This window comes from Platichthys flesus, chromosome 11 (genome assembly GCF_949316205.1).
Source record: "Platichthys flesus chromosome 11, fPlaFle2.1, whole genome shotgun sequence".
Taxonomy (NCBI): domain Eukaryota; kingdom Metazoa; phylum Chordata; class Actinopteri; order Pleuronectiformes; family Pleuronectidae; genus Platichthys; species Platichthys flesus.
The window spans coordinates 16,153,722-16,179,563 of NC_084955.1; the positions used below are offsets into that span (position 1 = coordinate 16,153,722).

General features: G+C 43.8%; 3 protein-coding genes across 4 annotated transcripts; 1 reads left to right on the plus strand and 2 right to left on the minus strand.

The window, feature by feature from the left end:
* Positions 1–879: 879 nt before the first annotated feature.
* On the minus strand, positions 880–9,122 carry si:dkey-92i15.4 (uncharacterized). Of its 2 annotated transcripts, none has more exons than XM_062399642.1 (7): positions 8,855–9,122; positions 3,977–6,800; positions 3,699–3,894; positions 3,170–3,268; positions 2,819–3,068; positions 2,616–2,732; positions 880–1,443 (listed from the first exon to the last, which is right to left on the minus strand). In XM_062399642.1, exons 2-7 carry the CDS (start codon positions 6,472–6,474, stop codon positions 1,280–1,282), a joined length of 3,324 nt encoding a protein of 1,107 aa, XP_062255626.1. In that variant the 5' UTR covers positions 6,475–6,800; positions 8,855–9,122; the 3' UTR covers positions 880–1,279. The 2 variants fall into 2 exon arrangements, with proteins under 2 accessions (XP_062255626.1, XP_062255625.1); XM_062399641.1 differs by lacking the exon at positions 8,855–9,122 and adding an exon at positions 7,958–8,692.
* A 1,247-nt stretch (positions 9,123–10,369) lies between these two features.
* c11h1orf43 (chromosome 11 C1orf43 homolog) lies at positions 10,370–14,439 on the plus strand. The gene is made up of 7 exons (XM_062398780.1): positions 10,370–10,642; positions 11,728–11,829; positions 11,952–12,060; positions 12,165–12,218; positions 12,314–12,480; positions 13,175–13,233; positions 13,354–14,439. The coding sequence occupies exons 1-7, from the start codon at positions 10,580–10,582 to the stop codon at positions 13,568–13,570; spliced, it is 771 nt and encodes a 256-aa protein (XP_062254764.1). The 5' UTR covers positions 10,370–10,579; the 3' UTR covers positions 13,571–14,439.
* Positions 14,440–14,813: 374 nt separating this feature from the next.
* tuft1a (tuftelin 1a) lies at positions 14,814–25,111 on the minus strand. The gene is made up of 12 exons (XM_062398779.1): positions 24,893–25,111; positions 19,807–19,884; positions 18,655–18,756; positions 18,458–18,544; positions 18,163–18,213; positions 17,931–18,017; positions 17,124–17,234; positions 16,776–16,999; positions 16,557–16,662; positions 16,364–16,447; positions 15,919–16,013; positions 14,814–15,788 (listed from the first exon to the last, which is right to left on the minus strand). Exons 1-12 carry the CDS (start codon positions 24,950–24,952, stop codon positions 15,716–15,718), a joined length of 1,158 nt encoding a protein of 385 aa, XP_062254763.1. The 5' UTR covers positions 24,953–25,111; the 3' UTR covers positions 14,814–15,715.
* Positions 25,112–25,842: the final 731 nt, after the last annotated feature.

Genomic DNA, 25,842 nt, shown 5'->3' on the forward strand with positions numbered 1-25,842 from the left:
TCTATTGTCCTAAGTGCAATTGAACTGGTAAATCATTAATTAAATGGTTGGAATTTATGATTATAATTATATAATAATCATTAATCATATTGATAATATTATCATCTTTTTAATGGGTCTGTTGAACAGTACTTAACTGTCTTTAATTGAACTCCGAAGCTTTATTCGTGTTTCTTTTGGTAATCTATGCTGTCAGAATCAGAACAATATAGTTCTTTATTCACCACCATTTTGTTTTTTTAGGACTTTTTTTAGTGAATTTACAATAAAAAGGTTCTGTAGTGAAAACTGAGATTGTGGTGAAGAAGGAGCATTGGACAACAAATACATGTACAGGTGATATCAGGAATGGTGTGGTGAAAGGTTTGGTGGCGAGGTTGGTTTGGTGAGGTGGTGATAGGGAAGCCTATCTTATCACAAGGAGGCTGAATATCACCGCAACCCCTTCTGACTCCCTTGAACTCTGGACCACTAATGGATTATGCAAGTCAAGTACGTAAGTGCCGTGTTGGAGTAAAAGAACTGTGTTATTGCTGATCCCTTTCCTACAGGCACGTGGCAGTGACACGGAAACCAATTCACATCAGATAAGATGTAAAGCTCACACAGACGGCTTGATGCTGTTTTTTCATCTGAAATAGTTTGAGTCCGGGGCTAAAAGTAAGATTTAGACAATGATTATCTTTCCACTATATAAACCTTAACAATGTGGAGACTGTTAAACTGATATCTTATCTATGCATCACAGTTTGGTGCATTGAAGGACAAAAACCTTTACTCTGCAGTTTTGTCCTCATAGTTTTTTTTTTACTAAGAACTGATAGAAAAGATAACTGATGATACTCTTTCGCCCTCTGCTGGACACAAGACTAAAAAGCGTCACTTTGTTAGGATTTATTAAAAAAAAAAAGGAAATAAACTTTGAATGCACTCATAATGTATTCACAACATGTTACAACGTGTATTTAAATTTACAGTGCCCTGTTTGGCATAAAAATTGGTTCCTTTTGATGAACGCATGAGCCATTAGTACATTTGAATTAATATACATAAATATCACAGGCCTTGAGGTAGATGTGATCCAGTAAAAGAGAGATAAATAAATACTTTTGCCCTCGTCTTTTAAAGTTATGCTTCATTTTGGGCTTAAACTCTCTCTCTGTGTAAACAAACTGTTGTGTTGTTTCAAAGGCCCAAATATCCCAGGTAATTCACGTCATGTTTCATCCAAGACACTATCTCTCATCATCCCCTGAACTTTCCTGTGCTTCCATAACCCTCACGTTTCCAGATGTTTCAGAGGGCGGGACAGTACCACGTCCACGGGACCAGAGGGGAGTTTTCTGATCAAGGTCCAAGCCTCCAGACGCCTCATCCCCACCACTCTCACACCCTCAATCTCCAGGACTTCATCGCCGGGACACACCTTGTCGACTGGACCGCCTGAAAGGACAACAGAGACAGAGACTTTTTCAATAAATAAATGACTGTCTTTAAAACATCAAAAGGTATAGAGAATATTTTTTTGTCACCGCAGCCGTGATCAAATATTTATTGTCAAGGTATTATTGCAATAAAAACATTTCTATAAAAGTAGGGGGGACTGATAAGCGATAATTCTGTGCACAGTCTGGTATCGTGGCCATGTAGACTTATTGTGTGTATTCTTATGGTTCTCGTCTTGGGTGCTGAGCCCGTTGCTGTGTGTTCTTGGCTGGGTGTTGTCTCCTGGTTCAACCATTCAACCTGTCCTGAGCCAAGAAGTCAACCCTGTGAACTTCCTGCAGTGAATAAGGACCGGTTTGATCACTACTTCTCTGCCAGAACGTTGTGGTGTTGTTAATATGTATCTCTTGGGTTCAATATCTAACCCAGGCCAACTCTGTCTGGAGCAAACAAAAGATGGACTTATACTTAAAACCCATATCTTGGTGAACCCACTAAAATAGCTCCTCAAAGAAATAATGCTTTGCCTTTTAGAAAGTAATTGAATGAAATGTTGCAAATAAATTAGACATTCTAACAATGTGGGGATTTGTTTCTGATATCCATTGTGTAAGATTGTGTGTAAGGGATCTATGAGCAGAATTTGAATATAAACTAATATCAGTGATGTTTTTATTAGTGTGTTTAATCTAAATTGTACGAATTGTTGTTTTCTTTACCTTAGAATGGGCCCTTTATATTTAAATAATTCTGGAATAGGGTCCTTTCTGCAGGGGCCACCATGTTTTTTTACACTAGCCCAACCTCCTTTTTAGTTTTTATGACAACTGAAGGCTAAAGGTTCCTCTTTCATGTTTGTAAGGGCTGGTGAGGTGAAGGGCATTTAGCTGAAATATGTAACTTTGCCACTAGATATCACCCAATTCTACACACTGAACCTTTAATCTCTCCGATTAGCACAAAACAAATAGACCTGTTTAATCGTCATATTGCTGTCTGTTGAGTGACATGAATGAATAAGTAAATGTCCAAAAAGACTAAAATACTTTGTATTGTCTTATAGATAAAGAAATGTATCTCCATCTCTTCGAAGGCAAGGCAAGGTCACAATAATGCTCAAATATCTGCATTTTACGGCGACCTGATAAACACTGAGTGTCAGTTCTCACCATGGAAGATCTTCTGTACAGTGAGAGGTCTGTTCCCCAGGCTGGAGCCTACACCTCCCTCCAGACTGAAGCCCAGGTCCCTGCTGTTCTTCTCCAGAGAAACACACATGTGTTGACCTGAGAAAAACACAGACACTGTATCTCACTTTGAGAAGACATCAGTCATAAATCTGGCATCAGTCTGAAGACGTTCAGAGTCTCACCATCATCAGTGATCTGGGTCTGTGTTGGTCCCGGAGTACTTGTCTGCACTCCACTATTGGAGACGTCACTAACGCCTCCCCTCCTCAGGACCACCACTCCTGTCTCACGAGCCTTTGCCCTTCTCAGCACCCTCAGAACCTCCCAGTGGGTGTAGTCGTTCAACGCTGTGCCGTTGATTGACAAGACCTGGTCCCCTTCCATGATGGAGCCTTCCTTAGATGCCACGCCTGAGTGAAAGACCCTATGGACCTGAGGAGAAGATTGGTGTCAAGAGACTATAATGAAAAGACTGGGGACAATCATTTTGAAAACATTTTCAGCAGAGTAATAAAAACGTGGCGTCTCCTCACAGTGACTGGCTTGTTCTGGTCCACGCCTCCTGCCACACTGAAGCCCAGTCCAACTCCTATCTCCTTATGGAGAACAGCCACCTGAACATCATCATAGTCCTGCAAGACAGAAGAAAAGTTACTTATCTCATTTTACGTTTAATAAAATTAATTATAGTTCTATAACATAGCAGAGAGCAGCCGAAATGAAATGCAGTGGGAGATGACATTAAACAAATGTTAATTTAAAATGTGAACCCCGGACTCCAAGGATAGTGCTATGACCCAGAGTAAACCGATTTTTAAGCCTTGCAGGAGCTGTTTACAGTCCTGTATATGCATTTGTATGTATTTGTGTTTAAACTACTAAAAACCAGACAGGGCATCACTCCTTTGAGATAAGTGAAAGAGACGTAGCACAGGAAGTGAAGCTAACTGTGGTCAGGTATAGCTGCTCTGAGTTTGCCCTTGTTCATGCTGCAACGTGCAAACAAATCTTTGAAAACAGCTATGCATGTACACAGTTACTAATCTCCAGCTGTTTAGGTACCTGCAGGGTGTTGTCCCCCAGGCTCCGGACATCCTCCAGCAGCCGGTCCAGCTCCTCACTGGGCATCACTGACACGCAGGACAGACCCGACACATCTGAGCTCAGGGACACTGACCTCCTACCTCTCGACTGCCACTCATCACTGTCGTTGTCTGACTCGTTGTCAACCCCAGCAAAGCTACACAGATCTGAAAGACTATAAGAGGAAAGGGTCGAGGGTAAAGACGCTAGGGGATTGAAAGGAAATTGATCTTGCATTGCATTTCCACCGAACCCACCTTACGCAGAAGCTCCTGTGATCTGCCTGGCTCATGTTGCTGGTGACGGTCACAGAGGACTCTCCCGAGTCTGAATCATAGTTGGAATCATCATCCTTCTGCGTGCTTTCGTCGTCATCCTCATAATCTTCGTCGTCATTCCACACCTTGATGGCTGAGTTCAGGCCTGCTACCCAAGAGTCAAGGTCCAGCACCGGTTTCCTCCCTCTCTGCTGGGCGGTGGTGACCTCTGAAGACACGAGATCATGGAGGTTGCTGTGGGAGGAGGTGGCGAGGGGACGAGTTGGAGGGGTGGAGCCTGGATCAGGAGATTTGGCGGCGGAAGTTCTGTCATGTCTATCTGCAATGGGGAAGGTCTTTTCTGCTTCTGCAGTAGGTGAATAAAAAGGTGAGTGGGGGGGGGTATTTGTCGGCGTCTGGTCATCACTAACAGGTGAAGATGCCACATTAGTTGATATGTCCCTGGAACAGTAGGGGGTTTGAAGCAGCTTTGGTGTATTGCTGGCGGTCATGTCTTTCTCGCTTGCTTCCTCAGGACTTGAGACTTTGGCGAAATCCGTCTCATCAATGTAAAACGCTTTACGGCGTCCTCCATTAAGAGGGATTTCAAGGGAACTCTTGAGTTTGGAATATTTGACAAAATCTTCAGAAAGGTTGTCTCTGCTATCTGTCCCCTTCTTTTCACTCTCAGCCACATCAACCCCTCCTTTGTCTTTCCTCTCTAGTCCGACCCCGTCATCAGATAAAAACCTTTCTAACAGCAGCTTCTTCCCTGCCCCTGTCCCTTTGTCATCAGGTTTATTGGGCACCTCACCTCCCTCTTTAAAATCCTCCCACTTGTCCCTCCACCGACCTATCGCTTTCGCCGACTGGCTCTTCTTCACGTCATAATGGCCCCTGCTGAGCTGCGTGGGCACAGAGAAAGCTCTTCTAGGCATCAGGAGATTTCCTGTTGCCAAACCCTGAGCTCTCTGTGTCAGAGCCTCGAACTGGCTGATCTTATTCCTCACGCTGGCTGGAGCTGAGAGGTTCTTCTTGGGTGTAACTTTATTTGGACTTGACTCAAATACATCTTCATAAGCGGTGCCACTCTTCAGTTCAGTTTTTTCCTCAGCACCTTTTACTCCATTAGTTTCCTTTCCATCGTTGACCGAGCCCTGATCCCATTTTTCGTTCATGCCTCTCTCTGTGAATCCAGATGAATCTTCGAGAGCAGCTGATGTCTCTTCTTCTAAGAAAGTATTTGGTGCAGTAAACCCTGCTGCAGCCCTGGCTGATCTAATCTGAGCTGCCACAGTGTTCCTACTCCTCGCTCTATCCAGAGACTTTGTGCCTAAGTCCACTAACGCCTTCTCCCCGTTGACGCCACCTTCTGGTGAAAACCTGCCCTGGAGATGCCCCTGCCACAGCCCCCCTGACAATCTCCTGCTCCTCCCTGGAGAAAATGAACTCTCAGAACCTGACGCGTCCTTCTGAGGTGTCCAGGGGACAGATCTGATGCTTTGCATTGGACTGAGGCTATTTTTCTCCCCTAATGAGAAACCCCTGGGGAAGGTCCCCCCAGCTCCCCTTTCGTTTGACCTGTGTGATGGAATAAAGGAGTCTGCAGATGTAGCAGAGGTGGAGAGGTCCCCAATTTTGTTGTTATCCTCAGCTTTACTGACACCAGCAGATCCGTAGAGTTTCTCTATCCTCTCCGTTATACTCTGACCTCCTTTGGGCCCAAGTAATGAAGCTGTCTCTGTGAACCTGGAGCTTGGTCCAGACTGGGACCTCATCCTGGAGGGGAGAGAATGACCCCTGCTGACCCTGTCCAACGTCTGGCTCAGGTGACTCACCGGGCTCCTCTCCTGAACAACATTAGTTTGACTTGCAGAGCTGTAGGTGTGTGTTGAAGACATCACCCAGTTCCTCACAGCTTCCGCTCCGGTCCTTCTTTCATCGAAGCCTCCAAGCTCTTTAGTGACGTCCCCTCCTCTGCTGGCTGACAACATGTCAGCTATGACTCCCCGGAAAGGACTCTTCGCCTCTGCTCCCCAATCCAAACTTTTACTTCTGCTGGACAGGTTGTATCTTCTCAGCTCTGTCCTGCCTCGACTCTCAAACGCAGGGTTTTCACTTCTGTCTGTGCCGGACTCTGTGGTCGTTTTGTCTCCTTTGCCATTCTGGTTCAGCTTGGGGGACGTTTCATGTTCTAATGGTTCCTTCTCTTCACGCTGACCTTTGACACTGCTACGACCACCAGTGCTGTCTTGATATTCAGAGACTCCATCCTCTTCCTTATTCGTACCATTTGTGTAAGGATCTGTCCCACGTCTCTCTCTTTCTTCTTCTCCCTCAGTACCCTCCCTCACCTCCTCTATAAAACCTTTGGATCTCCTGACACCCTGTCTGCGGTTGAAGCTGTACGAGGGAGAGCTGGCCGAGCGGACAGTAAATTGAGCCCCTGTCCGTGTGTCGCACTTGCTCACTGGAGTTGGGAGAAATGGCAAGTCCATTGTCTGAGAGTAAACAAAGTTAACGACCTCCTGTCAAATGCCAAATCCCAGAAAGAGAGCGGAAGAGTGTACTTGATATTTAAGCGATTCCGAGCAACTGTCCTTCAGGCTGCACTCTGGCAGCAGTTCATGTCAGTGCTGCAGTTTTGTGGATGCAAAAGGCTGTCGCACACTCACAGACCCCTCATTAGTTTCTTGCACAGACACAAATTGTGTTTGATGTTTCAAAGCTCCTCTCGATGATTCTCGGACTTGTGGTCTAGAAGTGACGAATCCTCTGGGCTCCTCGTTCTCCCAGCGTGAGCTCAGCCAACAGCTCCCATCGCCTGCCAAGCATAAAAATGAACAAAGTCAGGACAGGATTCTGCCGGAATGTTGCGATTGTGGCGACTTTGGCTGCTCAAAAAACGGTCAAAAAATAAAAAAACTTTGGCTGCTCAAAAAATAGAATCACAAGGTGTTGAAGGACAACAAACACTGGTTGTTACACTGACGCAGAAAGTGAACAGTGAATGGAGGAGATGTGAAAAAGATTTGAAGGGGACAGGAAATTGGGCAAGAGAACACTAACACTACTGTTTCTCCCTCTAAACATCTGTCATTTGTGTCGTTTTTCATTTTACCTTCCTAACGCTCCCCTCCCACTGACTGAATGAGCCCATTCACAGAACAGTGACACTCTGGAGGCTCTCTTTGTTGCACACACTTATCATAACGGCTGTTTACTCAAGCAACATACTCATGACTATCCGTCAGCGTCAGCTAAACCTGAACCGAAAACTGGAAAAACTCACCTAACAGCAATCCTCCCTGCAAAGGCATTTGCAATAAAGAGCGACAATCGGTCTCAGAGTAGTGACTGATCGAAACCTTGTGAAGGAGTCACATGACACGATCAGATAAGACGGGGTCCAGAGATATTTTCATTTACATATAGCCAAGAGACAGGAGATAATGGTGCTGTTGGACAATGGCTCATCAGGGATATCTGAGTGTTCAGCCACACACACACAAACACACAAACACCCAAACAAACACACACACACTCACACTCAAACTGTTTGATCATTTTTCAGGTCATAAATAGGTTCCTATTGACATTAAACGCACTGACTTTGAGGTCTTGATTTACTGCATGAACAAAACAGGACAGAACCATTAGATAAGACTTAGTTTCCAAAGATGTGAAGTTGTTTGCGGTTTGTTTCTTGTTGTGAAGTCAGGGTTAAGGCTTTGGGAAACAGTCTCTCAGATATAGGTGAGTCTGAGTGTCGGTTTACAGAAGCACCTGTTCTGCCAGGTCACAAAGCAGCCTCCCATCTGGGTAACCCGGGCAACATGGCCCCGTTTACTTCACACTCCCGCAAAAAGACACACACACACACACACACACACACACACGTACTCTTATTATACATTAACTTATTGATCCATCAGCACATTCACACACTTACAAAAACACACACACACACATGCTCCTTACCGTCTCTCAGAGTGACCTCTGTCTCGCACCATTGTGTTGACACTGGTTCATAATGAAGGCAGCGCTCTGCAATGACATCAGCTCCTGAAGCCTCGTTCTCTCTGTCCCTCTCTCGTTCCATGAGCTTTGCATGATGGACTGTGTACAGTGACTCAAACCTGCCACACTGGTTTGTCCTCTCTCTCTTTCTCTCTATCGCTCTCTATCCCTCTCTCTCTCTCTCTCTCTCTCTCTGTGTCTCTGTCTGTCTCTCCCTCTCTCTCCTCCCCCTCCCATTGTTGTTTTCTCCCTCTTTTCCTCCCCTCACAGGGTAGCATTCCTGACTACAGCTCACTGAACAGCTCAACAGGGAGTGCACACACATCACACACACACACGCACACACACACACACACACACACACATACACACACACCCTCCAAACACCTACAGCTCCATCCCTCGGTGTTAAAGATTTGACATCAGCATTTCATAGCTCGAGGGAGAGGAGATCAGATAATGTGTGTGAAACCGAACAGGAACGACATTTCCCAACGTAAGCTCATAATGTCACCACACCTCAGGTGTGTTATGTTCTGGGCTGAGCAGGTATCAGAATACATGATAACACAGCACCTTTAATTGGGACAAGAGGTCACAGCGACTTTATATCCACTCTGAAAGACAAATATTGTTTGAATTAAACCTCTTGTGTGTCATATGTTCAACAAAACAGAAAACATGAAGGACTGCAATGTTGATTGAAGGGGAGAGGCCTTAGATATCGCCCAATACTATTTATCCACATTGTAAAAGAAGGATTGTTTGTGGTAAATCTGAATTTGCAGAGTAGGACGGTGAACAAACAGACATTTTAAGAGCAAGAAGACCAGTGAAATACAAAACAGTAGTACTTACAGTTTGTCGTTAGTAGTTGTGTAACGTCTCGTTTTCTCACTGCTGCTTTTCTTGCAGACACCTGCTGCTACTGTCTACCGCTGGGAGAGGGGAAACTGTGGTTACCACATGAGCGAGCTGCAAGTTGAAGTAAGACGTATCTGTCTCTCTGCACAAGTCAAAGAAACAGACTGAGGCAGAAACACAGAGCCAAGGCTGAGGGTCCTCAGGATCCAGTCAATGTGTAGCTGTACACACGGAGGACTGGTGGGCTGCACACTCTCCTCAGGACACAGAGAAGTGTGTGAGTGGGGCTAAATAGCTGAAGCATTGCTCCACAGACACCCACCCTTGTTCCTGACAGAAGAATGGCACTCAGTGTCTGCAGGATGTATGCAAATCAATGTCCTGCTCACACAAACAAACTGCTGGTTTAAATTAATTCTTCAGAGTGTAGGATTATAAGAACACGCCTCAAGTGTTGTGAGAAATGACAGTTTGTGGTTTTTAATCAGTGGGTCACAGTGGATATAAATAGTCAATTGAATTTCAAGCAAAACAAAAATACACAGCAACAATGGGAGGACTGGGTGATTTAATGGTTTGTATCTTTTCATTAATGTGACTCTCAGAAGCGGAAATTACAGGATTGACTATTGTTCTTTTTTTTCAGTCAGTGAGGAGATTGTTTGTATGGAGTTTTTGTTGTTTTGTTGTTTGTTTGTGGCTTTGCGAAGTTACAGCTCAGAACAGGGGAAAAAACTTAAAACCTTATGTTATAAAAGAGGAACTAAGACATATAACAAAATGTAAACATCTGTATTCTGCTAACCAGCTGTTCCTCTCACCAAACAGGGCTGGAGACAGAGTGCAGTCAGACATTCAGCTGTGAAAGAACTTCACTCCAAGGATCCTCTTTTATAAAACCATGTTTATAAAATGGATTTTAACTTGACAATTGTTTAATTCCTTTTTTGTTTTCATAATTATTTTAATAGGGGGTTTGTTTGTTTTATTGCGTTAATTTATCGAGTACGTTTTTACCATTTGTTATTGCACTCTTTGTATTTTCAGTTTTTATGTCTATGATGCACTTTTTAAACCTGTTATTTTGAAAATGTTATAATTATAATCAAAATACAGAATATCATATAATATAATAAGAAATAATAATAATGACAAATATGTGCGTTTTTCATTGGATTAATCAATCCTTTACATATCACAGTGAGGACAACATTGACAATTTGGCTTCATAGCTGAAAGAATTTCCTAATTAAAATTAATAATTTGGTAGTTTGCTGAACTTTCACTCTTTATTTTCATTTTATAATAAAAAACATGTTCTTCATGTCCTTTAAACTTTTCCAGAAAGTATGTTGTGTATCAATTATTCACATTTATGACTTTTTGTTGTGATTTATATTATTTATTATTTTATGTACTTCATGGTAACAACTCATAAGTCACCAGCAGAGGGCAGGAGAGGCCGCAGAGAACAGCAGGCATTCCCTCAGCCTGTCCGTACCGGTCATGTGACTAACACGGAAGTCAACAAAGCGGCGACATGTAGCGACAAACAGCACAATTCTCTCTTTCTCTTAACTTCCTGTTGTTCTGCCTCTCGCTTGACGGCGGCTCCATGTTTTTTTTAAAAGAAGCGACTTCCTAAATGTGACTGTGTACTTTTTCCATCCGACGTGTTGTTCGTACTTTGAACCGATATCTGTCTGGTGGGTTAGAAAAATGAAAAATGATTCTCTGCTGTCCAGCGTCAATGTGGTGCTTGTCATGGCCTACGGGAGTCTGGTGAGTCCGCGTCACTTCGAGCTCAAGTTCAAACTCAAGATAACAACTATGTACACGAGACTGTGTCAGATACACACGATACACACGATACACACCAGTTTACAGCTGCTCTGGATCAGTTTCACTACACAACACGTATTATTTACTCATTATACTTTTGCCAACTACTTATTAAAGCAACTGACTTTCCATGATCCCTGCGATCACACACACACACACACACACACACACACACACAGTTTGAAGTTCACAGATGTGATTTACAAATGAGCTGTAATAGCTCACATTTAAAAGCCCATTCGATTTACATCACCACATCAATGAAACCTAGGGCTCAATAATATGTCAATAATAATACATACAACATTTTTTTAATACCAATGTACGTCCGTTGTGAAAACACAGTGACTGATCGACATGAGATTTATAAAACGTGTTGCAGTTAATCAAGTGTTTGTGATTCTCTGCTCATAAAGACAAGTTTAAAACCACATCAGCAGCGAACATCAGTCTTTACAAAAAAAATAAAAAATACTGAAATAGTTATAATTATGTTTTAGCCCAATTGTCCAACCTTATTACAGTAATGAGTTTTATCGAACCAAACTGCTGATCACTCCCCCACCACGGCTACATACACCTTACATTTTGTCAGACATGTTTTGGTTCAGATCAAAGTTTCCTGTTTGAATCTCTCCAGCTATAATCAGTGCAGCTTCTGTGTGGCTGTGTACTCAAGTATTGCATCTGAATTTTGCCTGGTATGAATATGAGAAGTACGCAAGTGTTAAGTCACACCCTTCATTGTTCATGCATAACGTTATAGTGTTTTCATTATAATAGATTCACGTTTCCAAAAAGGTTTGCATCATTTCAAATGATTTGGTTTTTTAATTTGACATAATTCTCAAAAATCCTTTATTTTTATCTAGATATTGATTCTAATTAGACCCGGTTTTAATTTAAAGGTCTAACTTTCACATTTCTTGTGTTACCTTAAAATAAATAAACAAGTACATAAATAAGTGTGTTTATATATATATTCAATCATTTATTATTTGTTAATGTTAATTCTTCCTCTATAGATTTTTGTTTTGCTGTTCATCTTTGTCAAAAGACAAATTATGCGGTTTGCCGTGAAGTCTCGGAGAGGACCACATGTTCCCCTCGGCCATAATGCACCAAAGGTAAGACGGTCACCATGATGAACCAGAGTGATGAACAGAGCCAAGCTGTGCACTGTTTCTCTAAGATTTTGATACTTTACTTTTTCCTGTGTGTTCACTGAAGCATTGTGTCTGTGCTGCAGGAACTGAAACAAGAAATTGAAGCCAAACTGTGTCAGGTTCAGAAAATCCACTTTGAGCCTCGTCTGCTGTCTCCAGATGACGACCGGATAAAGCACAGAGCACAGAATGGTTGGATACACACACACACACACACAGACACATGCATACACTCCAGACCTAAACTATCCTGATGATTTTATACCAGTGCCTAGAAAAATCTGTTTGTGTTGCAGGTACCTATGACTACTTGTACAGGATGAGAGCGCTGGATGCCATCAGGGACACTGGTAAGCTTTCCTGTCACTGTTTGGTTTTGCGTTGCCATGATAGCACTTGAATCCCACTCCCCTGTTACAGTACTACCTGTGCTACTTGTCAAAAGATTTACCTTTCCGCGACCTGGGTGGGACGTCCACCGCTGTGACGGGGAAGCGATTTCGGACCTGGGCTCTGCAGCTACGCAATAACCACTGCATGTTCCGGGACAGCCAAAGCTCGCTCATCGACGCGGTGCTGGATGGATACAATAGAGCCAGACACGGGGCTGAGGTCAGTGTGTGAGTGTGTTACAGGTGATCAATAATTGTCATTTATAATCTCAGCAAACACATTAGGACAATGTTGTGAAACCTATGCAGTCCTGTGTCAAAACTAATAACTAAGAAATTGTATCTAAAGACTTAGTTAAAGATCTAGAATGGCCCACAATAGAGCATTGTGGGCCAAAAATTTTAGGGGAGTGAATGCAGTAAGCATTCACTCCCCTAAAATTTTTTCATTTGAATGAATTATTCCCCAGGAAATCTCACAATGTTTTAGAAAGTGATTAAGGATTCCTGAATCTGCTGCTTGATCCAGATTCTCACCAGAATTAAATGGGTTGTTCCCTGACCCATATCTCATCCTTCCACAAGGTTTCATAGTAATCCTTCTAGTGGTTTTGCGTAATCTTGCTTCAACATGAAAAGAAACCCACAAACAAACAAAGGGGGTTGAGAACATAACCTCCTTGTTGGAGATTAGTATCATATATAACATAAAATAATGTACTATGGCCTAGCACATAATAATTACACAATATGATTGTAATTGCAAGTCAAATCCAATCTGATGTGTACTGTAATTTGCCGTTGACAGATGGGAGGATGCATGAAAATCTTCATTCTTTCTTTGAAAGGGTCAATAAGGCGTTTGAGTATCACATTGTGGTTTTGCTTTCTTTTGCTCCCATCTTTGTCTGCAGGTTTTTGGAGAGGCAGAGTTCTTAAAATACCAAGAAGCTCTTACTGAACTGGCGTCTGCGTGAGTAAACACAAACCTCTCGCCCGCAGTGCTCTCTCACAGCTTTGCTCTCAATGTAATCCCAATGTGGAATGTTAATCACACACTGGGTTCAAGCTGTTTCTCTCTCCAATGTTGCAGCGTGAAGTCTCACAGCAGCAGCAGCACTCCCAGCCAGCACCACCAGTCTGCAGCCAAAGACCTGACCAGCACCACGGAGCCGGCGAGCTCCGCCTCCTCCCCCACCCAGACCACCTACCTCATCTCTACGATGCAGCAGCGCAGCAAGAGGCCCAGACACTTCCTGGAGCTGAAGAACTTCAAAGACAACTACAACACTCTGGACAGTACGCTCTGAAAACCAACCGCTGATGGCCGTCCAAAGGAAAAGGTCGAGGCAGTGTGGCCAGTGGTTCCAGCTGCTGTGGACTGGGATGGGGTTACTGTCGCCGCATCCTTTTCAAGTGATGTAACAAAAACACAGCCTTCCTACATTAACACATATGACCTGTTTTACTGCACAGTCCATATCAGACTACTGGCCTAGTGCTCTTTACCTAAGTGTAGCTTTAGCGTATATTCTGTATTATATCATGTGTCAGCGCTTTATATATACGTACACAGATACTGTGACTGTAACGAGCGTGGTTGACTGGACCAAAACAAAAATGCAAATATGCAATGGCGGAAGACAATCAGTATTTATTGCACAATGTAAAAGCCTATGCAGGATTGTTGAACCTATCCCACTGTATTTAATCATGCTGATAGTTGCGGGTGCTACTGGTGTTAATGGCTGCTTCACTTTACTGAGAATCACACACTGAATACGTTGTCTGTGTCTGTTTGTGTCTGTTTGTGTCTGTTTGTGTCTGTTTGTGTCTGTTTGCGTCTCTACTGTTAATCTGCTGCTGTGAATTCAGCCTCGTTTTAAGTGTCAAATGTTTGTTTTTCCAAAAGCCATACTTGATTGGATGAATTTTGATGATTAAGTGCTCTTGTAACTTAATAATTTCCCTCAGTGCAATGTTATTTAACAGTATTCCAGTATGTCCATGTCCTCTGACTAAGAGGTTCTGTCCCTGGGGTTGCTCTGACCTGGTTCTGCCTGTAAGGTGTTAAGGATTCCCCCGGAGGAGTACTCGTGCCTGAATGATTTTTTTTAATTTTTTTTTGTGGTATTTACTTGATAAGTTGCCATCCAAATAAAAATTAACATAAAGTTGAGTTGTTGTACAATGTTGTTTTTTGTCGACACATGACAATAATTACCACTGCTAAGAAGGGTTAGGCTATGCTTGTTACATTTTGATCACTTAATTTAAAAACAATATTTTCCACTGAATAATAAATGGATATTTATTTTAAATTCTGGCATATTTAGGGATCTGATATTAATAAATGTAGAATTCGATCTGGCTTGATTGAATTTAAAGGAATTCTGGTTTTTGCAGTTGTAAATTGTTGTTGTAAACAGTGTCCAGCAGATGGAGCCCTCTCCATAGTAATCCACTGATTCTCGTAGGAAGTGACATGAGGCCTTTTTTAAATATTTTGAAAAACCTATAATCACAGATAATGGATAAAAACACAACATGCAATGTCTGTCTATATTATTTTATTCAATATAAATAAATACAAAGAAGAAAGTTGTTAGGCAGAAATTAAAACATCAAATCCCAATAATTAATAGTATGTACAAAACAAATAGACAGTACACATAATGGCAGGGACCTGAAATGCTTTGTGAAAATATTAATTCATCCTTCTGCTTCCTCACAGTTTCTTTAAGTGCCACATTGTTGTTTTGGGCTTAAAAGTCCCACGTCTCTGTCGAGGCTCCAGTGAGTGGTTACGTGCTGCAGCATCAAACATTCACTCAGTGAAATCATGTGTTAGTGGCTGATGAGGACAAGGCCACAGGATTCACATCCTCTGGTTAATGATTTTAACGTGAAACTGACCTGTCACCACAGCCGAGTTAGCTCAAGTGTACTGGTGCTACATTACTGTTCATATGGACTTAAATACATCATTGTCCACTTTAGCAAAAGCTCTGCTATCCTGCCCAACGCACACGACACACATTCAACACAACAACACAGATCCCCAAAACTCAAAGTTCAAAATGATGATGAAAACAGGGGCAGGAGTAGAACACACGTGCAGACAGTGTGCTGCTGTATTATATGATGAACTTTAAGAGCACATCAGGTGTAGACGCACACTCAATGCATCTAAATCAAAGCTGACATACAATCCCTCTTTATACAGACACACAACGAACCCCATGTATGTGTGCTGCCTAACGCCACCCGGTTTCCTTCGGGAGTGTTTGTGGTTAGTGGAAGTGTCTCGGTCCCGGACGCTCAGCTCGCAGCGTCCCCGCCCTCACACCCGGGAGTGGAGCTGCTGTTGTGTTTCAGTCTCTATGGAAAAGGGTTTTTCTTCGTGGTTCTGTGGCCGTCACCTCAGAAACGTGTCCGTCACCTGAACAGTCGCTTCATGACTTGATCTCGATGACTTTGATGAAAGGGAGTGGCTTGTTGGATGAGTTGGACGGCTTGAGTTGTTTACTGCGCGAGAGAGAGAGAGAGAGAGAAACGATAAAGTGTGTTATTTTGTGATCCGGAAACAGCAAGAGCACGATTCTTCATTGAGGAATAAGGGCTACATTTGAAATAAATAAATTAATACTAAAGTTACCTGTAGACAATCTGGGGGTTGCGCTCTGATGAGAGGTAGGGGTTGGACCTCTGCCCTCCCAGGAAATAGTCCATCTGGTCGTGCATCTCTCGGTTCTGCACACACAGCAGAGGTCAGGGGTCAGTTCATCACAAGTCAAAGAGCTTAACATTAATATAAAAGGCACAATGACACATTTTAAGAGCAAAAGAAGACAATACAAAAAAGAAGCAATTAAAAAGGAATTAAACAGGTGCATAGAGAATAAAAAAAGAAGAAATAAAAGAGTGGTAAGTCATAAATGTCAATATTAATACGGACAAACAGACAGTAGTTGCATCTCATCTCTTCCTCATCAGGTAGTGTGGGATCTGTTTTCCTTTAATCCTTTGTTTCACTGAACCATCACCCTCGATTCTAAGTTCCACTGAGATGCCATAAAGTCAGAGACAAGAGTTGTTCTTACCTCCGCCTCCAGGAATGCTACTTTCTCCTCCAGCTCTTTGATCACGCGGTCTCTCTCCTGGATCACCATGCGAGAGTTCTGGAGCTGCAGACGAACAAACACGCCGTCAAACAGTGAGTTAATCCTTCGCAAATATGCACACAGAGATCCAGGCAACGTGTTTGCTTTTCAGTCCCGCGCATGTGTGTCTCACCTGCTCAATCATGTGTCTGACTTTCCTCTGTTGGCATTTCAGCATGTCGTCCAGATGGTGGATCTTCTCTTTGAGAATGGCCACCTCCTTCTCCAACTGTTGAGCCCTGAAAGAAATCCATAGGCATTAACTTTATGGAACAGTATCGGCGACTCGATTGGCAATGATTGACAAGGAGATTTGGTGGGTGTGTGTGTTTCTGTGTGTTTATAAGCTGACCTCTGGTCCCCTGTCTGGCCCTCCTCCCTGATCTTGCGCAGCTCGCGGAGTTCCTCCTCCCGGCTGCGGATCGTCTCCCGCAGGGTGGAGCTCTCCTGCTCCATCCCTCCCAGCAGCCTCTGGAGCTCATCCAGGCGCTGGTCTTTCCTCTCGACGGCTTCCTCTGTGCTCTTCAACTTCTCCTCCTGGTCGCTCACACGCTCCCTCAGCCTGGTGCCCTCGGCCTGGAGGGAAAACAGGGAGTTTAGATGAAAGGTCCAAAAAGCACTGTGTCGTGTTTGTGGCATCGTGCTGTGTGTCCGTGTTTGTGTGTCTGTGCTTGTGTGTGTGTGTGTGAGAGTATCCTACCTGCAGCCTCTCCCTCTCTTCCTGGTGTTTCTTCTCAGCTTCCTGCAGCTGTGCATACAAGCGTTTACTGACTTCCCTCAGCTTGGTCCTCTCCGCCTCATCGTCCACTTCCTGTGAGACAAACAATGATTTATTCAGCAAAACTATCAAATAGAGAGAAGGATTTTTTTCTGATGATGTAATGTTAAAATCTGGTCCAAGCTCGGTGGGTTCGGTCGTCTTAAAGAAAACGGGCGTGTCGGCGTGCGTCACTGGAGCAGTGAGATCATGCCTATAGTGTTTCCCTCTCTAGTTCCACAACACTTCAGTAAGCCGTAGCCTGAGTCACAGATAAAGGCTATAATTACATTGAAAACAATTAGGCCAAACACGGGGCTGTCGGCTTTGTTGTGCTGGTACGAAACTGTCCTGACATACAAACCAGTAGAGGCTTGTCCAGAAAGACGGCGACAATACTATTAAAAGATGAAGCATCTGTGGAATGCTGGGAACAATGAGGCCTGAGCACAATAACAGAGGGAGGCGGAGGAACACTTTGTGCTAGAGCAGCGTTCTCACACATTTTAAAACTCCCCGGGGTGCTGCACGGATACTCTATTCACTCTTCTTTTTTATTCTCCTTTAGCCTGTATTACATCTCTGTTTGTCGCTTTCATTTTTCAGAGCTCTGTTTATCTGTGTGCCTCTGGCTGCCAACTACATTGTTAAGAGACAACCTCACGGAAGACTCCGGCTGTGATACTTGACATTTGACACGTCCACATGTTCTGCACATGCTGGGGGTCGCTCACGTGAGAGTCAGCTCACCTGTACGTCGGCCTTGGCTTCTCCCTTGGGGGCAGACGAGGAGCTCTTTCTGAAGGGGACGCTGACTTTCCAACCGTTTGTGTGGGGCTGGGGGGGGGGGGAGAAAAGGAAGGAGTGAGCGAGGGAAGAGTGAAAGAGGGAGATGAGAGGTGGAGGAAATGCCTTGAAGCGCACAGGACGCGAGGTCAACCGACAGCAAAGCCCCGTCCAAAGTGTCCCAAAATAAACCTACCTTGTTTTTGGCCGCCATCTGCTCCCTCAGTGACTTCAGACAATACCTCACCTGAGGACAGTAGAGAGATAATACTAAGTGAGATGTTATCTTAGTGAGATGTTATGATAGATTATTTTCTTTAGAGTATTTAAACTCCGGCTCAACACTCGACAGAGAGAAACTAAGAGTGGAAGAGGCACAGACGAGAGCGACAGGGAATTTACATGATGCAAATTCTTCGAGCGCCCAGGAGACAGGGCTGATACACTGCAGCTGTGTTCCTACATTAGAGAGACAGCGTCCAGAGACTGACCTCTTGTATCTGTGTAACCTCCTCCGACAGCATCTTCAGGCTCTGCTGGTGTTTGTGCTGCTCTTGTCTGCGCGCCTCCAGATACACCTGGACCCGGGAGAGTCATGGATGTCAAACACCAACACCACCACAAAGCAAACACACCAATTCACTGTGAGACTTCTGTAAAACACGAGAGAACATTCCGTCCGACTCACTTTGATAACTTCCACGTGCGTGTCTGCAGGTTTGACCGGCTCGGGGGTCACAGGTGTCCTGTCGCTGGCCGGCTGCACCAGTGCGTACGCTCGTCCCACTGGCTGGAGGGTGGAGAGCAGAGACATATTTATAAATCGTGCGGCACTTTCTCTTTGGCACACAACTCATAAACTGCCAGCACAGCGTCAGGGGGAATCTGGGGGTCAGTGTCTTGGGGGAAACTGGGATCGAACCTCCAACCTTCTGGTTAGTGGACGACCCATTTTACGGCCTGACAGCACATGCCCTGTTGTGGCATCGTCTGTGACACATGAGGGTGAAGTCACTGTGGCTTTGTTTACACTGGATCAGGTTTGTTGTGTGCGGACAAACTGCCAAAAGCACATGAGTTCAATAACTGTTAGGAAACCTCTGCTCGGAACATCTAATTCAAATAACCTATTAAGTTGCAGTTATTATGTCAGAATAAAATACTTCTCTAAGTTGTGTCCTCAGACAATAATTCCAGAGTGGGTGTGTGTCTCCCACCCATAAACATCTGTTGCTTCTCTGAAAGTCGTAAACAGTCTCGGTTATCGAGCGAGGGAGGGAGGGAGGCGACGTGATGTAACTCCAGTTCTAGCTCTGGTGCTGGTTCTGGTGGAACAATGGTTGTCTTGAGGCGTCCTGAGTTCGAGGGAATCGTGCTGATGAATGCGGAAAAAAGCTGATGGCAGCTGTGGCATGTGTACACACCGCTGGCATCCCTACACGTTGTGTGTGTGCAGGAATGTGGCGTGACAGATGTGTGAAGGCAACACTGCTCAGAGCTAATCTATCACGCTCGGGCTTTAAGATCCAAATATGGCCTGAACGACAGCACCTTCCACGCAGATGAAACATTTTTTTGTCTCATGAGACGAACGTCAAAATATTCTCACTCGAGTATTTAAATGTACAATTGTCCATTAAAGATATGAGGCCAATTTAAATATAACAGCATGTCATCTTGAATAACATAAGTCTCAGAATCCTGTATTTAAACTTATCATATGCAGCTTTCCAACATTACACTCTCCTCTGTCTCCCCCTGTTCTGATATCCTGACCTCGTCATTGCTCTGCTGTTAAATAACCTTTTATAACGTTTTATCAGATGTAGGAAGTTCTTACCTTGTCCCGGTGCTGCTCTGTGCGCCGAGCTGCCTGGCTCTGGTCGTGCAGTGTGAGCCGCAGCCGCCTGCACCCCTCCTGAAAGAGGGCAGAGAGGAGAAGATGAAGCGACTCCACAAAGAGACCGTTATGTGATGGCACGGAGAGACGGATTGTGGACTATTTTGAGGAGGAGAATAAAGAGGAGGAGAGACTGAGTCATGCTCCACATAAGGAGGGGCGGGGGGGGGGTGCGGCTAGTAAAAGAGAGGGGTACGAGCGTCACAGTGAGAGTGAACGTTTTCCCCAGCTGCACTGAGACAGACTGTTTCGGTTTAAATTGTGTGCTATGGACGTCAGAGGGACTTAGGAGGAAATCCTCCAGATGCTCGCAGCCAATAGGAAGCGGCGGCTGGATTTCTGGCATAGCGGGCAGAAAATGTAATGTTGAGCAAGACACAACATTTCCATGGCAACGACGGCTCACAGAAGCCATAAGCTATCTGGCATGTAGGACAGGGAGGAGTAGGTCAGAGGCAAAACTTTTGAAAAAAGCAAAAGACCCAAACCTCCAAAGTTTGTCTTCAAATTTTTTAACTGTAAAAGTCTTAAAAACTCGATGTAAGCATGTGTGTGTGTGTGTGTGTGTGTTCCAGCTCAGGGAACCCCCTTATAAGAGATGCCGGGTGAGTGTGTTTGTACGAGGACAAATATGCGGATGTGAGGGAGGAAGGTCAAAAACATTATACAACTCCCTCCAGCCGACGCAAACCACTCTGTTTATCTCCCAGTGTTCTCTGTGTCCTCCTCAATGTCGCCTCACTGACATGAAACAGGCAGAGAGAGAAGAAATGTCTGCCACGTTCTCCTGGGGTCAAATTGCTGAATAGATGCAGAGATATTTTACACTGGCCTCAATTCCTAATAAGTAATAAGTATGGTGGAGCTGGTGTGTGCCTGTATATTCTTACAAGACTAATGCGCACATTAGTATTATTCATATTTGAACGTTATAAATGCTAACTTTAAAAACGTTTTGAAACTTTTCTGGGTATTTTAAGCTTTAAAGTAGCTTTATAAACCCTTAAAGTGCAATTTTTTCATGAAATTAGAACATCTACATTATTGTGATATGATTGAAATCTCCAGAACCGTGACTCGATGTGCGTTCTGCTTATTCCACACACATATACATGTGTTGTTGCCATTCAAAGTGACTAAAAGCTCTCCTCCTGTAGAGAACCCCTTATATGGAGAATGCCTCGGCCTTGATGTAAGCCAGAAGGAGGAAGGGAACTGCTTTGCCTTATGCAATGATAACGAGTGGAGAGAGGTTATGGAAGAAAAGCCATGTGTTCTATAGACGAGACGAAGCTGGCTATCTACTCAGGAAATAAAGTCATGGAAAAAAGAGGTGATACGAGCAGGTTGAGTTGTAAACCATGAGAGAGACAAGAATGACAAAGTAACAAGTCAACAAGAGGAAACAGAGGAAGTAGCCTAATAATGGATGCGGTGGGGGTCCGACTATAGGACAAACAGAAGTAAGAGAAATGGAAGTAAAAAAAAATTCCCCCTCTTATTCAGCATGGCTTCCTCTCAAATTACAGTAACCTGAAAGCTAGGCCACAGCGATTAGGGGAAGAAAAGAGAGGTGGGGGGGCCGGGGGGTGGGGGGGGGGGGTGTTGGAGAAGGGAACAGTGCGCGGCTTGTTAGGAGGGAATCCGTCATTATACAACTTTCTGTGGCCCTTCATAGACGAGGAGACAAAGACTGAGCTAATCCTCGCTCCGCCATCGACGACTTACACGCTGGTTTGTTTTTCTCATTTATATCCACACACACACACACACACACACACACACAAATGCTGTCTATACCACCCGCAAAGCCAACCTGTAATACAAGACTTGTTGGGAACGCACACAAAGGAACCAGTTGGATGTGCACAGTGACGCAGGCATTCACACGCACACAGGCGCTCACATGGGGGAAAACACACACACACGGATGCACATTGCAAGTCAAAGTACACATTACCTTTATAACAGGACAGAAACCTGAAACTAAACACACACACACACACACTGCTGGGCACACAGACAAAAGGGGCACAACAGATCACAGGGCATGGCCGAGCTGAAAGGCTTTAGAGGGCATGAAGACGCTTTTGTCTTGGACCTTGGCATCAGGAGGCCTGTGAATCATCGGCGTTAAATGAGCTGAGGGTCGACTGCCTCCCTGAGAATGTCACTGATTAACAGCCAGAGCTTCTGAATGTGGGACACGACTCAGGAAAAATCCCTCGGAGCTGTGGCCATTTAAAAGAAGACTCCCTGATATTCAATTTCTCAACTCGGGAAACCTAACTGTAAAGCATCCCGTCGTGCCTTCAGGTGTGCCGTGTCCTGAATAACAAAAAAAAGGGTGTGTGTGATCTCTTCATCCTTTAAATCCCTCTGGCCCTCTCGGGCACTGCTTTCCTCTCCCTGCTGCACAGATGTCTCGCTTGTCTTCTGTCCAACCGCATCAGAAACCTCGGCCGGTGACATCCTGAGCCGACAGGTGTCATTTCAAATCTTTGGTATCCAAACAACACCCACGGTTCCATGCCTTAGTTTAAATGAGGAAGTTTAAAGGAGGAAAATGTTTGAGTAAAGAATCCGAGATGATAAGTGATCAATCAATCACTCAAAAGAAAATCATGACAACTATTTTGATCATCTTTAAGTTATTTTTCATGCAGCGTCTCTCTATCCATGTGTGACCATAGGCTTAATAGAAATATAAAAATGTATCTCAATATAAATAACCTTAAAATATACTTGTTAGCACTTGTTGTTTTGTCAAATCAGTAAGAAATACCCAGCTTGTAAAGTATGGCATTTAATATTGACATTTGATTAAAGTATGACTCAATTAATAGAGAAAAGAATCTGCTAATCTGAAAATAGCTGTTGTGGTCATCAGTTGAAGCGCTGTTTTTTGTTAAATCTTTTAGAACATCTACTCACTCACATCAGCTGTATGTCTCAGCTTAGTGAAGGTTTGTAGTGTCTGGCTGACGGAGGCCTCGACCTGCGTCAGTCGTCAGTCTGTGTCAACTCAAGTCAATTTCAAAGGGAAGAGCCGAGCTGAGGTGTGAAGTGAAGAGCTGAGTGGTTTTACGTGTGTCTCATCATCATGTGGGAACTAGAAAGTAGAGACACCTCCTCCAGGCACACGGATCTATAGCGTGACGTGCTAGCTGCTGACTACTTGCAGTCATCTTAATATCCCTAATAATAACGTCTGTGTTTCTCTCTGCTCAGCGTGGCGTGCGAACCAGGTGTGCTGCAACATGCTGCCGGCGTTCCTCCACACAGACGCAGTTCTGTCACGCTTGGCTGATTCCCAGCCAGTGATGTCGGACACTCCTGACTGAGAGGGGGACTGAGGATGAGGACAGATAGAGGGAATGTGTTGAGTCACCCGCTGCAGGGAAACCAAACGTCTACATTGATGAGTAAACGTGTAATACTAGTGGGCTTTAAAAAGAGAGGGAGAAATCTAAACAGGTTTTCATCGAGGGCCAATTGTGCCACAATAAAAGATATTACAAATAATACCTTCCACAATAAAAGAGCCTTTTGTTCCAGAGTGGTTTCACCTTTCCGCTGAAGGCCTGGCTCTGCTGCACCAGGTACATTCCTCCTCCACACGTTTCCTGATGAACGGTCAGGGCGTAGCTTGGGCGAATTATCTCTCTGTGCTATGTTTCGTGTGGAGGTGAAATACCTCACCCTCACCTTCCTTATTTAGCCTGACCTCTATCACAGTATCTCATATGCAAATAGCGTGGGCGTGGGACTGTTTGACTTGTTGATCTGACGTCGATACCGATGAACTCGTGCTGCGTTTGAATCCGAGCGCTCGCATGTCATAATGTGAATGTGATGTGTGAAACATTGGCAGAGGCTGGACAGATATGGAGTTTCTCTTTTTGCTTTATGACACTTTTCTTCACCTCCATTAATCAGCTCGTGAAGTGTGTGTGTGGCGCTGCCCTTTGTACACTCTGTAGGTCCAAGGGTTACACAAATGGAAGTGATACAAAAGGCTAGACTGTTGACACAACTATATAATCTGAATCTCTGGCAGCACTAATCTTAATAAGCTATAGGTTTTATTCAACAAAACCATGTTTTCTCTGTAGTATGAGTTTCTGATGTGATGGTATCAGTGGTCTGGTGTGCTGCTGACTGCAGGAGCTCAGCACAACGGGGGCGCTGATCAGGTGAACGTGTTGTGTTGCCCTGCAGCCTCATGAGCACTGACACTGTTCTTCTTCAGATAAATCATTAAGCCAGCAGAGCCACAAACAGGGGATAAAGCTCATTTATGTGAGATGAGCAGCTGCACTCAAACAACTATCCTGCAGCAAAGTGCACGGAGTGAGTCAAGCAAGTGTCTTCTACTGTTTGATCCTGTTAAACCAAACTGTGCATGCACAGGTGGTGCACACGCTGCATGAGCAAAAAGCTTTTACTCGTCCTGCGACTTGTGACTGTCACGACTGCGACTGTAAGCCCATAACTGATGTGGGCAGGAGCCTTAATGGGGGAGGAGGGACTAATACTTTAATTACTACAAGGCCTGAGACTTTACTGTGAACACACTTGGTGAAGATTCTCAGTTATAAGGCTGGACGATTGTATCAAGATCAAAATGTTTCTTCATTAAAAGATTTCAATTATTATTAGTATCATGTCCAATATTTATTTTAAGTTAAGGACCCATTTCAACTTCGTGTGAAAAACAGCAAAACTTTTTCAAAAACATGAATAAGAAATATCTCAATATATATTGGACTTTTGCATTTCATTACAAAACCACACACGTCCTCCACAAGTCCAGTAAAGACAATTTAATAACTCATCAACTCATAACTTAACAAAGAAAATAGAGAAGTGAGAAAATTGTATCTAAAGAATATCTTGATCCTTTCTTCCTGATAAAATCATTCATGTTTCATTCATTTTTGACACAGAAATACACAAATGCCTCCTTACAAGTAGATAATATGAAATATGAAGAAATCATTAAAAATAATATTAAGTAACTTACCCCATAGTCTTGATTACTGATGTCCTGAAAGGTGCACAGGTTTCTCGTGACTCCGTTCATCTTTGATTGAAATATGATAAATGCCGCACAAATAAATAAATAAACGGATAAATTAAATAATAGTTATAAAACGAGCTTCCTCCTTCAGAGCTTGAGTCGTCTGTGGGGAACGTCGACGGTCCTGCTGCTGTTAAAAGTCTCCAGACCTGCGGACACACCGGTGAGAGGGAGGGAGGGAGGGAGGGAGGGAGAGAGAGAGAGAGAGAGAGAGAGAGAGAGAGAGAGAGAGAGAGAGAGAGAGAGACAGAGAGAGAGAGAAAGAAAGAAAGAGAGAATGTGTGTTTCTCTCTCTCTCTCCTCTCAGCACATTGTCGCTGACTTTTCTCATGACGTCAATATGTGGGTGTGCCTAAGCAAAACAAAGCAACCCGCCAACAGAGAGAGAGAGACAGAGAGAGAGAGAGAGAGAGAGAGAGAGAAAGCAGTGACCACAAGAAACTTTGCATCATCATCATCATCATCATCATCATCGTTAAACAATGATTCAGGGAGGGATGGTGTAAGATAATGAGATAATAAGGTTTGAAAGAAGTAAAAGAGTTGGATTGTCCTATAGTTGGACTCTGGATGAATCGCTCCAGCTGAACGTTGCCCAGTGGGAACCCAGATCAGTTTACTTATTACTTATTGATTTGAAAACTTGACACCCCCTGAGTTAACCTGTTTCAAACGCCCGCAATAACAAGGCAGCAGAAAGCAGGGCATTGAATCCAGTGATTTGTGGGTGTGGTTTGTTTGTAGGTTTGATATGGGTTTCTCCGCAGAATAAATACAAAATATAAATATAAATAAACACACACACACATATATGTATATAGTTTTATATAAAATTTGAAATCTTTGGGTGTTAAAATTAATTTGCTTATAACATGTTATTAAATTGACACACA